This window comes from Centruroides sculpturatus, unplaced genomic scaffold (assembly GCF_000671375.1).
Source record: "Centruroides sculpturatus isolate CEXI.00-Female unplaced genomic scaffold, Cexi_2.0 scaffold86, whole genome shotgun sequence".
NCBI lineage: Eukaryota > Metazoa > Arthropoda > Arachnida > Scorpiones > Buthidae > Centruroides > Centruroides sculpturatus.
Window position 1 is genome coordinate 693,593 of NW_019384475.1, and position 16,975 is coordinate 710,567.

At 29.7% G+C, this 16,975-nt stretch overlaps 1 protein-coding gene across 1 annotated transcript; it reads left to right on the forward strand.

Moving 5' to 3' along the window:
* Positions 1 to 291: 291 nt before the first annotated feature.
* Positions 292 to 14,662, forward strand: LOC111621288. Its single transcript, XM_023363374.1, has 5 exons — positions 292 to 568; positions 1,069 to 1,673; positions 1,748 to 1,960; positions 13,809 to 14,348; positions 14,426 to 14,662. The coding sequence occupies exons 2-5, from the start codon at positions 1,149 to 1,151 to the stop codon at positions 14,660 to 14,662; spliced, it is 1,515 nt and encodes a 504-aa protein (XP_023219142.1). The 5' UTR covers positions 292 to 568; positions 1,069 to 1,148.
* Positions 14,663 to 16,975: the final 2,313 nt, after the last annotated feature.

Below are 16,975 nucleotides of genomic sequence, written 5' to 3' on the forward strand. Positions count from 1 at the left end.
ATAATAGACAATACAATATATGGACAGTATAAGCCAATATTGTTTTTGAAAATGAATCAATGTCCTTCATAGCGTNGCTATAATATAAACATTAAACATTAGACAAAAGACAAATTTGACGTTCAACAAAGAAACAGTAGCAAATTTTATTCGTAATAAATTAATTCTGACCGTGGTGTATTTACACCAGTCAGAGTTATGCTTGCCCAGCTTCTTGACGTCACGAAGTAGCGACATCTCGTGGTAAAATACAGAACTACGGCTACGGAATCGTTCTGTAATTAGACACCAGTGATATCCAAGCCTTATTAATCCATCTCATACAAAACTACGATCAACAGGCTAGTAAACTATAAATTTAATAAACTATAAATCGTTGATTACATTTTATAATTTTTTTTTGTTTTAATTTTTAATCAGTAACAGCACACACATTTTCACCTTACATATATTTTGGTGAGAACTGCATGCATTCATTTTCATTGATAACTCCCCTGAATGCTCCTAGATAACAGTCAAAGATTGTAATCGTCAACGTCAGCTAATATTCTTCTGCCATCTCGAAATGGTGAATAGTGATACTTTTGTGATACTTATAAAATAAAGATTACAATTTAAGTTTAGAAATTGCAATGAAAAATTCACACAAAACTTGAATTGTATTAAGTAACAAATAGATAAATACATCTACTCGTTAAATATATCAGCAGATAAATACATCCTTATCTGCTGATATAACTTACGTAAGCAAGAGACATATTAAATTTCATTAACTTTAATTGAAATTATTTAGAAATTTTAATTTCAATTTTTAAAAATAACTTTTACTTAATAATTTTATTTAAATTAAATACATAAATATATATATTTAAAATTCGAAAAATCAATTTATTTAAAAACTTAATTTTATTTAATTTAAAAATTTAAACATGATTATAAATTATGAAACTTAAAATTTTAATAATGAACACTTTTATGATTTTTGTTTTATATTTTCGAAAATAATAAATATTATAATTATTTATAAATGTATAAATAAACCTCCCATTATATTTATTCTATCAATAGATAAAGTAAAATTTAACCTTCAAAGTTAATTTCCTCGTATTTAAATTGGAGTGAAGAAGCTGTGCTGATATTCTCTTAAAATGCTTTGGTTTATATTTATTACTATTCGAAATGTTTTATTGTTATTGACAACGATTTTCGTATTATTTCTAATTATTTTGAAGACATCTAAAAGAGTCCAAGACAGATGGTTCGCTTTCCTTTTAGAGAAAATACTTAAAATAAATATCGAGAAAAACATTGCTGCGGAAAAACAAAAACTATTTACAGAATTGAAACTGGTTAAATCAAAAGATCCTCAGAGATTAAACGAGGGAAAAGTTAAAATTTTGGAAATTGGAGCCGGAAGTGGCTCAAATTTTAAGTATTATCCAGAGAATACCTCCTTAATTTGTGTAGAACCTAATAATAATTTTCAGAAATATTTTCAAGAGAATCAAAGCAAATTTCCAAATGTAAAATTGGATCTGTTTATTTGTTCCGGAGCAGAAGACATGAAGGAAATAGAAGACGATAGTGTGGATGTAGTCGTATCCACTCATGTACTTTGTAGTGTTAACGATGTGCAGAAAGTCTTACAAGAAGTGAAGCGAGTTTTAATGAAGGTAAGTGATGTTTATTTATCCTGCGAATACTTTTGCGAAAAGTGTATAAAATGGAAAAAATATTTTCCATTTAGGGAAGCCGATTCTATTATTATGACCATCAAATTTCTCCAGAGATGAATTTTACCGTAATCTTTTCTAAAATAATCGAGCCAGTTTGGAAGATACTTGGAGGAAATTGTCATCTGACTAGAGACATTGGAAAAGAAGTGGAACGAGCAGGATTCGAAGAAGTATCACAATATTATAAATATATTGATAAATTTCCATTTATTGTAAGATATCACGTTTTAGGATATGCAACAAAATAAAGGATGAAATCCATTTTCTTGAATTTAAAATAGATAATATTTAAGATAATAATTATCAATTGTTAACAGTAGAAAAATAGTTATATTAATTCTTAAAAATTAAAAAGTGTATTTGAAATTATAAAATTAAATAATTTACGTAAAATGTCAAATATTTTTGAATTAATTAATACGGATTTGGATTTAAGGGTTACGATACAAGGGTTAAAAGCTACAATAGGAGGCTGGGAAGTAAGGGACAGAATCCGACATATCCGGAACAGACTACTACTGAAAAATTCCTAAAGTGGCTCATCCGAACTCGATTTCAGATCCACTACAGTTGGAAGCTGACTCTTTAATTAACCGTTTCGATCATCCGACCATTACCAGGAAACATTTAGAAAGATCAGTTTATTTTAGACACCGCAAAATTTTTTAACTTTTTTTTTCTTTTCAGTTTTGGGCAAATAAAAAGTCGTTAAGAGCTAGATCAAGAGTTTGGTTTGACTTATTTGGTTACTGCAACGCGACACGTGGTTGATTCACCCAGGTTAAATGCCTCCCGGAAAGACTTTTATCGGAATTTGGTCTTATTTAGGTATTACAAACGTGAAGAAAACACGGAAGACTCTACGTTGCCAGTTAGTTGACGAGGCGCGAACTCACGACCAACTACCAGTGTTCAGTGGTTTGCTAAATTGGGAGAATAGTTATATTGTGAGAGTAGCAGTTCCAAGGTTTTTCAGAGAAGTAATGATTGTAATGGCTGTGTGTGGCATAAAAAATTGAGATTGTCCACAAGTTGATTATTAGTTATAGCAATTTTCCAGTTTCAAATCGTTTATGTCACTTTTCTCATTTTTGTCTCTTCCTGCCATGTGAGCACTAGGAGTCATTTTTCTATACTCATCATGGCTCGGCCAGGCTAACAATAGAGATAGCCGAGCAATGAGAGAAGGGCCTAATATATTCGGGACAAATCACCCATGGAAAATGCTCGGATGGTTACTGCCCAAATTTGATCTCGAGTTCTTCAGAGTGATAGGCTGATGCCATAACACTTACAGTAAATAGGAGCCAGTTTTCCGTAAAAAGTCGTTTTGCAAGGCTCCTGGCAGGTCACCGTCGTGTTGTGTTTCTTTATCCCAACAATACAAACTTTTCCTGAGCTTTTTCAACACATCTTGAACTTTTATTTTATTGATCAGCTGAGCGGCAGCAAGTAAAAATCACTTTATATTTTCATTTTGTTTGGTCATCTACACTGCCCGTTATAAATGACAGTTAAGTTATGTATTAAGTTCTATAATATTGATAAAATAATCAACAACTTATTATTAAAATTATTCTTGAAATCATCAGAAATTATTTGAAAATTTCGTTGTTCATATGAAATTAGTATGCTTAAATTATGAAAAATGATACAGCCAAACCCATTTATCATGATCAAATGAGACCCGATTAACGAAAATTTAGATAAACCGAAATTTGTGAGGTATTGAAATAAAATTCGAAAATTCCATACTAAAAAATTAATAATTTTTAATGACCGAAAATAAAATTACGTGCTTTACTGACTCGAAAACAATAACAAATTAAATAGGGACATAAAAATTACTCTGTACATAAAAACAGTATGATTTTTAGCCTTGCAGACGTGAGATTGCTACATCATCTCACATACATCGCAGAGTATAACAATTTAAAAAAAATAAAAATGTGACTATTCAAATCAATCCGGATATTCTGGAAATCCAGATGATCCGGATGAACGGGTTTTGTCTGTATCTATAAATATTAATTTGATTCAGTTTATTCATTTTTTTTTAATTTGATGTACAAAACTTGTGGTTAGATAAAGAACTATCAGCTTTATTCTGTATAGGAATAAACGAAAAATTTAATTTTATTTATATATATTTTAAATGATAAAGCAGAGAAATTTGGAATATTATTACATAAAATCGTTGGAAATGACGTATAATTTCAATTGATAACGCTAGTCATACTATTATAAGTAGAGAATTTTTTTGTGTTTATAATCATAACTATTGTTATTGAAAATATTTTCAAAAGGAATTTCCTGTTGTGGAAAATTTATATTGGCAGAAATACATTGGAGTACAAGGAAGATATGAATGTCATCCTTGTCTCTTGGTTATTAAATCATATAGTCGATTAAAATAGTGCCGTCTGGTAGCAGTAATTAAAATTAAATTATTTAGAAGTAATTAATTAGGATTAAGCTTATGATGATTAATTAAAATTAATTAAATTTACTAATCAGTAACTTCTTTCTATATTTATAACAGTAAATAAAAATATTTATTGTTATGTAATAAAACTTTAGGAAATGAAAGTACAGTAGCTACACTTTTAAGTGTAAATGATAATGATTTTAATTATAATTGGTAAAATGTCATTGACATCCTTATTAAGATTATACAATCTAATAAGTTTTGCATGCTATATAATTTAGTTATTTTTATAGCTACGAGGTGGCGCCACGTTTACGTTAATTTCGGATCGGCAAGTGCCATGTGGAAAGACTACATATAATCAGCCGTTAGCGTCAATATTGATGTGATTTCTAAAATGATGTATTAACTGCAGTTATGGTTTACTTGCCAAATTTATTTCCCTTGTAGTTCCCTTCATATAACAGTTACACAACACTTGTTTACATAAATTAGACTGCTCCATATACTCTTGCTGATATATAATCGAGAGATTATATTCCTACGGTGACATGGTTCAGAATCTGTTTCTTGAGGAGGAAAAAGGGAGAAAGGATAAGGATGCCTTTTTGTTTAAAAAATTTTATCTACTTTTATATTTAGGATCTTCGAATAGCCTTTAATAACTTATTGCCATGTTTTTAAAGGTGAGATTATTATGCTTATGTTGATAACTTGAGATATTCTCTTGCATAAGCATGCTAACATGTACAGTGTATTTTTCAGTGGAAATGACATATATAGTGACGTATAAGACGATCTCCTGACTTACAATTCAAAAACGAAATTGAGGAAACTTCATGTAAATAGAAAATGTTTACATATCGTTAAGAACTACTGTATTTAGAAGAAAGTAATAAATTTATTCTCTTCGAAAAAATTATAGATGTGAACAAAAATAAAAAATAAAAAATGCATAGTATAATGCGCATATTTTAAAAAAAATTATTAGCGGTTCGATCAATGAACAAGGCGTAACATTAAAAACTCAGCAGGTGCACAGCGCAATCACGCCATATAGATGATGCAGTCTTTAAATTTATTTATGTTTCAATGGCGTTTGTATTTGTTTTCGTTACTTTAATAAGGAAATAGGTTCTGTAAGAATCACTTCTAAGGATCTTCCATAAATTATGTAATGTTATTTTTATACTTTCCAACTACCATCTCACTCTCTTAACGGTTGTATGCCCCATCCCCAGAATTACATAAGACACATTCTAGATCGACCTTAGTACAATTAATTGTACTAAGAAATAATACAAAGTCTGAGATAACATTAACATTAGTAAACATTACGCTATTTTATATTAAGTACAAAAGTAATGACATATACCTTCCGGAAACAAAAATGTATCATTATGTTATCCAAGGATCTTAGCATTATCTAACGTTTTTGTAAACACCTCACTCCCTCGTAATGCATTGTAACAATTATTTGCACGCTTACTCACCCATGGTTTGCTTTACGTAATTTATGGACAGCCACTATATTCATAAAACAAATAATAATGTAAAATTGAGTTGATTAGCTATGTTGAGACATATAGGAATAAAAATTATGGAATGTAAGTTTTAATTAAAAATCATTATAAAAATTAAGAAAGTAAATTTTAAAATACAGAAAGAATCACCGGAATTGGATATGCTGTCTTCCGAACTAGAAATTATTTTCATGTCAAACACTAAACACGAAAGTAATTAAGAAAATATTTAATAAATATATAACTACTCTCAAAATATATGCAGATTACGACGAACTTTAACTAAAAATGTAATGTGAGTACTTTATATATTCGATAAATTCTTGAAAGCACGAGAGAAATAATAGTGATGCTTCCGGTTTGCTGGAGTGCGATATTAGATTTGTATGATTGGCAGACTATAGATCACGTGTCTTAGTTGAAATTCTGATTCTGATTGGCTGTATGATATTTTTCGATGCTTGTTTCTTTTTATATATATATTGTTCATGGGCTGGCATAAATGAAAAAAACACCAAATTCATAAAAAAAGAGGTTTAAAGGTTTTTTTTAAAAAAATTGGAAATAAATTGCAAATAAAATAGAAAAAAATGAATACCAACTGTCCATTATTGTCTTCAATAAAAGAAACTTTAAAATTAATTACAGAAAAGTTGTTTTAAATGTTTTTAGTACCCCTAATTACTCCAGTTTGAAATGTGCCACTAATCCACTAATATTGGTTTTTTTTTATTGTAGAGATCTTAGGCGTTGAAATGTTTCAAAACAGTAAAGTTTGTTAAAAAAAGCTTATATTTTGACAAAAAGTAAAAAAAAAAATAATAAAAATAAAAACAAATTCAGCAACGAGTTGCTTAACATTCCTGGCAACAACAATTAAAACTGCTTGTAGCACCATCTGTTATAATATTTTATTTAAAAACTTTTTATATTTTTAATTATTATAAAATGGAAAAAAGCTTAATTCTGAAGGTAGGAATAAGTTTTATATATATATATATATATATATATAAAACATTGTGAATGTTAATAACGAGTAAAGTCTCATTAAGTATGACTCTACTCGAGATATGACATATAATCCTCTTTAATCTCCCAACCCCCTCGACCATTAATCAGCAAAATTTAATATTACCAATCCCCCTAATACACAAACCTCTCTGCAAAATGTCAGAAATTTTCGATAAAAGACACAGGAGTTATAAGCTTCAAATAGAGTGAACAAAATTGTGACACACACACACACACTTCCATACTTACAGAAAAAAAAAACATCTTTGAATTGTGCAATTATTATAGACCATGAGCGATATAACGTCAGCAATCTCCTCTGACAATCTCTGCTCAAGATTTCTTCATTTGGTAAAATTAATTTAATGAAGAACATCATCCAAAAACAAGATTTTCAGTTTTCTTGGATATCAGCTTCAAGTATATGCACTTGCATTATCATAAAGAGTTGTAGGGCAGTAAAGCAGTCAGTTTATCGTTTTTGGGATCCAAATTCGAGCCCAATTCATATTTTATAATTTATCTGTAGTAGTATGGGTCGATGCACAGTCCCACTTTCGCAGACTGATTCCATTTCAGATTGGACTATACTAAAAATGGATCTAATTGTGGCAAGTTACATAACCCGGTGCGTCACGATAATTAATCGTTTGTTTTATCAATCTCAATTCATATTACAGTTTTGAAGGATTTTCTTTTGAGATCTGAACTCAGGTATATAAAATATAATCTTTTAGTATAAATCACGCTGGAAAAATATTTTTATTTTTCTGCATTTTAGAATTCTTTGGATACTTTTTAAAGATTATGTAATAATATTTTCCATGTCTTAAATACCGTTTCTAGTTCGAGTGACATTTTACAATGATTTAAAAAGTGATCAAATAGGATTTATCAAATATATTTATAAATATTTTACACTTTAAACTAATCCTAAAGCACACCTTTAATTTTCTTCTCCCCATTGAAAGTTCTAAAAAGTTTACATTCTTTCTTTTAGCTTCATTGCTTCACTAATTAAAGGAAATGTTTAACTTAAATCGTAAAGAAGAAGAAGAAAAAAAATCCTCATTTACTTTCCTATGAAGTTGTGATTCTTCAGCAATTGTTTTTTTGACACTTCATGCAATTTACTAAAAAGTGACGTAGTCAAAAATTATACGATGAAATATTTTTAAAACGTATTTAAAATTTTAAGAATTTTGAAAGTTTATATGAAGTATATTAAGTTAAAATGTTACAATAGTAAAAATACTTATGCTATATAAGTTTTTAACATATACTGTCTATATAGGCTAATAGATATAGCCTATATAGAACGTTAACATATAATTACTACGAATCGATATTATATTTTAAGAAAAAATTGCTTTAGGTGTCGTGATTGAAATTTAAATTGTTTTACATTTTATTATTAAAAAAAAATATAAATTGATAAATTCATATATATATATATATATGATCTGATTAAAATGTGTTATGGCACTAAGCTACAGCATACAAGAGCCTTTTTCTTCAACTAAATAATAGACAATACAATATATGGACAGTATAAGCCAATATTGTTTTTGAAAATGAATCAATGTCCTTCATAGCGTGAGAACCTGGAGTGTAGTACGGTATATTTAACTTATGTGTAAATCCGGATCAGAAATTTTATACATTATCAAAGTACAGTACATGTGTATGAAAAATTAAGAATGTAAGAATTAAGAAATTAAGATTGATGACTGACTGATAATTAGAAATGGTTACAGGAACAAAATATGACTCTTAACTGAACAGGGTTATAAAATTAAATGATATTTAAAACGTTGCAGAATAATTAAGATGGAGATCTTTAATTACTAACTGTATATATATATGCTATATTTTATTTCTTTATTTAAAGAAGTACAGTCAAAAATTCGATATTGCGCCAACCCTCGTAAAGCATCAATGAATATTCCTGAATAGATCTGACTTACAGTGCATTTATAGTATATAGTGATTTACATTTATAAAAGAAATTATTTTTATAAAATTTACTCATAAATCAAGTTTAATCAAGTAAAACAGATTTTATACGTTAACAATAACTTTAGTTTTGATAGCTATGTGCATTTATACTGCAATACGATGCAATTATTAGCGTAACACTATAAAAGAATTGATAAAATGCTATATGAATTTAGATATTACTGTATGAAAAAACTGAAAAACATCGAGATATAAATGAAAGCGATTTCTTTATTGAAATTAAAATATTTATAACATTTGCTGCAAAAATTCATCACGCAAACTTACAAACAAATCAATGTTTTGGTTCAATTACAGTGGATGCGTTTAGACTAGTAGCTACTCGCGAACATCTAAACGCGAGAGTGGACGAGTTTACAAACACACAACTGTAGCAGAGTTACACTTGGCTAATACATTCTCTTACAATTCACTTATTACTCAGTAGTAACATAGCACGGTATGCAATGCTGCAGCGTTTCCAGTGGTGGCATAATTCCCAATATGCATTTATATTACTATTACTTAAACCTTGCAGAATAATTGAGCAGCAATTTTTAGCCAGTTTAATCGACGTAATGGCGATAGGGCAAACTTAATCCAAAAGTAGTGAGATTCTTAACAAAAATAATCATTTTGTATACATTACAGGTTACACCATATTTCTCTCCTTTTGATATTCAGTCTTTTATTCATATTCTTTTTTCCTGTTTCTTTACGCTATCTCCTCTTCAAATATTTTTCAGAACAGAAACAACTATTATTATTCTTGTAGATTACTTTCGTAGAAATCTACTCTCTTTGTCACTCGCTGCACATGATTACATAGAACGAGTTTCCAAACCAGAGAGCGATTAGTGACAAAGGTAGGCCGGTCTCCAACTTTACTCGCTCGGGTAAATCATCAAAAGCGAATTTACTAGCCGAAGTAGTTACATTGAGCGAATTTAATAGCAGCAAGTAAATTCGTCGGCGAGTTGCTACTAAACTTGCCAAAGTGCAAATTTAGTAGCAACACTTAAAATGCAAATGCTTGAGCATTTTAAGTGTGATACATAAATTAAAAATTCGAATCCAAATTTTCTTTTTTATAGCTTTAAGAATCTAATTAAGTCTTCTACTTGCTACTGCTTTTGCAGAGCGCAGTTTTTCTAATTAAAAAAAATTTACATAAGAACTTCTATGATCCAAGAAAGATTGTCTCTGTAATTTGACATTACTGTTCATAAAAATTAAACAGTAAACTATTTAAAACTAAATTACGGTGATATAATTAATGATTTTACAGAACAAAAGACAAAAAAATAAATCAAGTTTTTGAAATAATTGTATTTCATAGTAAATTTTAAGAGAGTAAACATACAAGTCTATTTTGTTTCGTAATGCCTAATCATCATCTTATTATTGTTAATAGCATCGACGTCGATCTGTAAACATATATTGGGGCTCGAGCCTAGATATGAAAAGTACATTGTTAAAGTGTACTCGTTTTTTACTCCTAATTATGTAGTATGGTATAAAATAAAAATATAAAAATATAGCTTGGAGGAGAAGACAATGTGCCAATACAGAAACATCGAGAAGATAAGTTACCTTTGTTCCCTATGGATCGACGTGCGTGGTTAACAGCATCTGAAAAAACTAGCAGGTGCATGGAGCAATCACACCGCAAGTACTGTATAGTCTGTATTAAATTACTTTTATGTTTTAATGGAGATTGTATTTGCTTTCGTTATAGTTAAATAATTATAAGAATCTTTAGGAGTCAGTATGGGATCGTCCGTAAATTATATAACGTTATTTTTATATTTTTCAGTTACCATCCCATCCTTTTTAATGCTCGGTAAGGCGTCGCAAATGCTCACCTCCAAAATTACGTAACGCACACCCTAGATGGAGTTACATAATTCTACTAAGGAAAACACAATATGGGATACTAAACGTTACTTTACTTTATTAATTACGTACGAAGTGGTATAAACAGCAAGGTTCTCTATGTAACTGTTTCAAAACAAAAATAAATCATTCTGTCACACAAGGATTGAGACGTAGCATTACATAACCTTTTGTAAACATCCTCTCATCTCCTTGTAACGCATTATAACGATTACCTGCATACCCACCCATGAATATCTGCGTCACGTAATTTGTGGACAGCCCAATGGCAAGGATGGCGAACCTATGCAAGCATGCCCAAAGTGGCACGTCGGGAGAAATCATCTGGCACGTAACATTTCATACGATATCGGTTTATCATCTAATTATCCTTTTTCAATAATTTTATTTACATTTATTCCAATTAAAGCATTTTACTCCATTTATTTAAATATCATTATTCTAAGTCTATAACTTCGGCACGCATAAATATTTTTAAAGATATTTATGCTCACTATACGGGACGAAGACTCAAAGAAGGCTTGCCATCCCTGTCCTATGGGCTATTTAAAACAAACACCAATGTAAAACTAATTGCGTTGATTGACTAAGCGCTAGACGGATACTTGGGATAAATATTATGGAATGTAAAAATTTTAAATAAAAAAAATGATTTTAAATAATTAAGAGAGTAAATTTTAAAAACTAAACTAGAACCTCACTATAACAGAACCGGATATGCCCCCATTGTTATACGCATTGGGAACAGAAATCATTTTCATCTTAAACAACCGTAAACACGGATGTAATTACAGTACTTAAATATTTAATAAATATTGATATAACAACTGTCAGAATATATTAAGATTACGACGAACTTTTAACTCAAAATGTGATGTATACTCTAAATCTTCAATGAAATTTTGGAAGCGAGAGAGAAATAATGACGGCACTTCCGGTTTACTAAAGTGCAATGTTAGATTTGTATGACTGATAGAGTATTGATCACGTGTCATAGATGAACTCTGATTCTAATTGTCTATGTGTGACATTTTTCGATGTTTTTCGTTTATATATATATTTAGAACAAATTTCAGCCAAACCTAAATGGTGCTTGAAGTAGAGAAGTAAGGTTATTTGTTTTCAATTATATGTTTTCAATAATATCGACTTTTGCCCATTGCCCTGCACATTCTAGGAGTGGCCTTGCTTACCCATAAATATTAAATGGAAAATCAGTATTTGTAATTAATTAATGCAAGATTTTTCATTATAAACCAGATCCAATAATTAAAAATGACTCTATCCATAATCAGATTTTTTGGTAGTCATGGCAGAACCTATGCTGGATATCAAATAAGACCTCTGGAGTTAAAAACCTAATCTTCGCGATATTGAGTATTCTCAACATTAATTTTGAATTTCATGAATGCGTTTGCTCATCAGTCTGTGTAGAACAATGTTTCTCAACGAGAGTGATATTGCTCTCTCGAGGAAGTAAAAGTCAATTCTTAGGTACATAAATAAATGAATAAACAAAATGAATTACACCGTAATGTTTGATTGTGCTATCTACATTCATAAATATAAGTATCACTATCAGACATCAGATAATGGACATATTGACAGGGTGTCCCACTTAAAATCGGCCCGACTGAGAATGATGAAACATTAGTGATGTAAATTTCATAGGAGATATTTAGAAGGAAAACTGTATGAAACCAACATCAGAAATATACATCAAATATATCAGAAATAACATCAAAAATATCAGAAATATGAAGGAAATTCAGTCGTATATCCATTGCTCCTGCGAATGCTTTCCTTCCATGACATTAATTTCAGCATCTTCCATAAGTTTCTATGTGTTTATGTAATTTTATAATAAAATTTCTAACGAGTATCCTTTTCCTAAATTCATTTGTATCGTTTACAGTGAGTTGGGCCATTTTTACCTGGGTCACCCTGTATATATCAGTGGATTATAAGGAAACTGATAGTATGCAGAACGATGTAGAGAAAAATCTACTCGACGGATCACAGTGAAAATTGGTGGTTACCTTTAAAGAACACAAGAAAGCGCATTTACGAATAAAAAAGTTAGTTGTTAGGCCAACAGCTGGTGTTGATGCGCTAAAATAAAGAAAATAACAAGTTTAACAAGCATATCCTTTATTTTATGAAGCAGGATTCTCAGGTTTGAACCATTAGTATGCAAAATGTGCTGAAAACGTAATATGGCGTGATCCACAGTTGCTTGACATATGACTTGAGAATGGCTGAAACATGCTGTGCTATTCTTGCCTTCAGCAAGTAATTGAACGTTACTTCGTAAATTTGGGTTTTCAAATAACTCGATAACCGAAAGTTGACGAAGGCATTACTGCCATTTTGGTAAAATGATTCACTAGCAAAGCTCTGTCCTTCAGAAGATATCCATGGTTCTTACAGGAAAGACGTCACACTATAAAGTGTGACGTCTTTACTGTCGTCAAGAACTTAGATGTTATCAGAAGAAATTAGATGTAACATGTTTTAACATACCAACGCTATTTGTTGACATGAAAACTAACTATTTTTGTATTTGCAAATTCTCTTCACCATGTTCTTATTAATATTAAGGCAACCACCAATTTTCACAGTGATCCATCGAGTACCTTCTTCTTTACATCACTCTGAGTACAGTCAATTTAATTTTAAACATCCCGTATAACAAATAAACAAATAAATACTTTAAATATAACTTTAAATATTGAGAATAAATAAGAATAAATATAAAGTATGTTATTTTAAATTTCGATGAGAACGATTAGAAAAAAGCATTAATTAAACAAATTTATTTATGAACAGTTTTTAAGAGAATATGTTGAGAAACATTGGCATAGATTGACGAAAAAAAAATTACAAAATGTAAACATTTAAATATTTTATTTTTACTTGAGCATTCATTTTTTTCTGAAATAAGTAAAATGAACAACCATAAATCATATTTTCAAAAATAATATACTCGAAAACAATAATAAACGTAAAAGAAGTATAATAATTTGTCTACAATTTTTTAAAATTCAGTTTTTAAATATTATTTATCAAGTTGAAATTTTTAAAAAATAAAGCAATTTTATATATTTTTATCAAATATTCAGATAAATTTCCTGTTTTATTTACTTTAGATAAGGTTACTGTACGTTTAATCTTTAAACTAAATAAAACATGGAAAACTCGAGACAGCTGCGTTAAATTCTCTTCATTATAATGATTTCATTTATATTTTTAATAATTCAATATATTATATTGTTGTTAATAACGATTTTAGCTGCGTTTCTACTTATTTTGAAGATATCCAGGAAGACTCAAGAAAAATGGATCGCTTTCCTTACGGAGAAAATATTTAAATCAAAGCACGAAAAATTGCTTACTGAATATAAAGAAAAATTATTTGAAAGTTTAAAAACGTTTAAATCAAAGGATCCTGAGAGACTGAGAGAAGGACAAGTCAAAATTTTGGAAATTGGCTCTGGAGGTGGCAGAAACTTTAAGTACTATCCACAGAAGACATCATTAATTTGCGTGGATCCTAATGATAGTTATCAAAAATATTTTCAAGAGAACAAGAATAAATTTCCAAACGTAAAATTGGATTTGTTTATTCGTTCTGAAGCTGAAGACATGAAAGAAGTTAAAGACGATAGTGTTGATGTAGTCGTATCTACTCACGTACTTTGTAGTGTTAATAATGTGCAGAAGGTTTTACACGAAGTGAAGCGTGTTTTAAAGAAAGTAAGTGATATTAATTGCATAGTGTATTTTTAAAATCTATTAAAACTTTGATAGTAAATGAATTATTTTCAATTTAGGGAGGTCGTTTCTATTATGTAGAACATCAAATTCCTCCTAACAGTATGTCTATCTTAATCCCATTTAAAATAATTGAGTCATTCTGGAAGATATTTGCAGCAAATTGTCACATCACCAGAGATATTGGAAAAGAAATAGAACGAGCAAAATTCAACGAAGTATCACAATATTACGAAACAATTGATAAATTTTTCTATATTGCTAGATTTCACGTATTCGGATATGCTACAAAATAGTTATATAATGTCAAGGTTTTAAATAAAAATAATAAATCTTTAGTAATGTAAACATCTTATACAATATTCAAAATTTTAAAGTAAAAATTTATAATAATAAATTTATGCATCTCTTTCTGTTTCAATTGCCTAATTTCTATTTATATGATTATCCTCACGAATTTTCTAACGGTGTCGCATGGTACAAACTCATTCGATGAATGGTCTCATTGAATGAGTTTGTACCACGTGGCATCTGAATGTGTTTGTATTGCTTCTGACATAACTGGAGATTAGGCAAGATATTTAGTCTCCAGCATTGGTGTAGCAACAGAAACATGTTGGAAGAGTTGTCTGGTACGAACTCGTTTAATGAGACCAATCATAAAATTTGTTCTTATTACATGACAATGAGCTCAAAATGTTAACGTTGCTACAAGAATAATTCGAGAATAAGCATTCTGCTCGGGTCACTCATTCTCTTCTATCCGTCTATTATATCCTTTCTACGGTTGACTATTATACTTTCCTTTTCCTATGTTTCTCCAGATGCTATTTCTCCAATTTCTCTACGCTCTTTCTCTTGCTCTGTTATTACAACCATTTCTAAAGCGTTAGATACAAAATTTTAATTTTAATTCTAAATTATAATTTTCTAATTAATGCCTTAAAATTTAAAGTTAATTAAAATTAATTAGAAAATAATATGGATGGTAAACTTTACTCTTATATGCCTTTTGTAATGTTAATAAATACGTAACTTTTTCATTTCGAGACAGTTTTTCGAGTGTATTAAATTTTTAAAATGGGAAATTCGATTCTTTATAAACTTAATCTTATCCACTTGATTAACTAATTTTGAACCAACCACTATGATCAGAGATTATCAGAATATATGCTGATAGTTTGATATGCACGATACTGAACGTGTCAACACTATAAAATAATAAGATGCAATTGAAATTTGGAATTCCTAATTTCAAAATTCGAATGCTTAAATTAATTTTTTTTAAATGTTTACTTCATTCACATGCACATGAATTGTTATTTGTGAAAATTTTCCCTCTCGCATCCAGAAACACACTCCGGGTTTCTTTAGTTTCATCGTCAGACATGATAATCTTGAGAGACTAACGCTGACAAGCAGTATTGAGGTCATCCACCTATAAGATTTGTTGATCAGACTATGAACCTCATTGATGACTTCATTTGGAACAGCGCAAGACTGAAAATAGTGAAGAAGAAAAAAGTGTTTTTCAGAACTTCTTTTCTAAGCTATTAACAATTAATCGGTTAAATTTACAAAAATGTCTGTAATTTACTTAGTAGTGTTTTTAAAATACATTTCCTGAAAGCAATCTTCAAATTATATGCAATAATTAATACATAATGATGCCAAACAATTATATATAGTGCATTTGCAAAGAATTATTCAAATACGAAAATAAAAAAATCTAAAATTTATCTGAAAAGATTTAGAAATGATTTCATTAGGAACAAATTTGAAAAAATTATGATTTGTTTTTAATGCTGTAAATTTTAAAATTTACATGAACTGAAGAGTATAAAGTATTCGGTTCATGTAACATATTAACATATTTAGCATAAGTGAAATATAAACTTGTTTTTTTGGTCCGAATTAAATTTTTCTATAAAATTTTTTGATTGTATTGCAACTGGAAAATGCATTTTCTTACATCGAACTATTTTCCAATAGAATATTCTTTGATAGAAAGCGCTCGAATTGACGACTGCGCTTTCGAGCGAAACAAACTGAATAGAAATTTTGATTAATTTGAAACTAAAGCCACGAAGATTTTGTTTCGATGGGTTGAATTTTTCCACATTGTGTATATTACTAAAAGTAAATTATATTATATAAAACCGCTTTTGTAGACTCAACTTTTTCATTACGGTAAGATATTTTTTCAACTCATTATCTTATGAACATTAAGAGAACCTTTTCCATACTGATTACAGGTTCAGCCAGACCCATAATAGGAGCGACCGAGTAATGAGGGACAGGACCAAGGGCCGTATTCTGGTCACTGTCTCTGGTCTCTCGTCTCTCTCAAGTCGGTCGCTGATTGACTAATCCAAATGATTAGCCAATCAGCGACCGGCTTGTGAGAGACGAGAGACGAGAGACAGTGATCAGAATATGGCCCCAAGTTAACCTATCCATGAAGACACCCAACTAAAGTCGGGTTTCCTGAACGGCAGCTGGTAACCTAAGCCATTCAGAATGATGAATGAATTTAGATTTCATTACGGAAAGATTGAAATGGACGAGGGATGAAGAACGAAACTTCGATTCATAACACTTTTCATGCA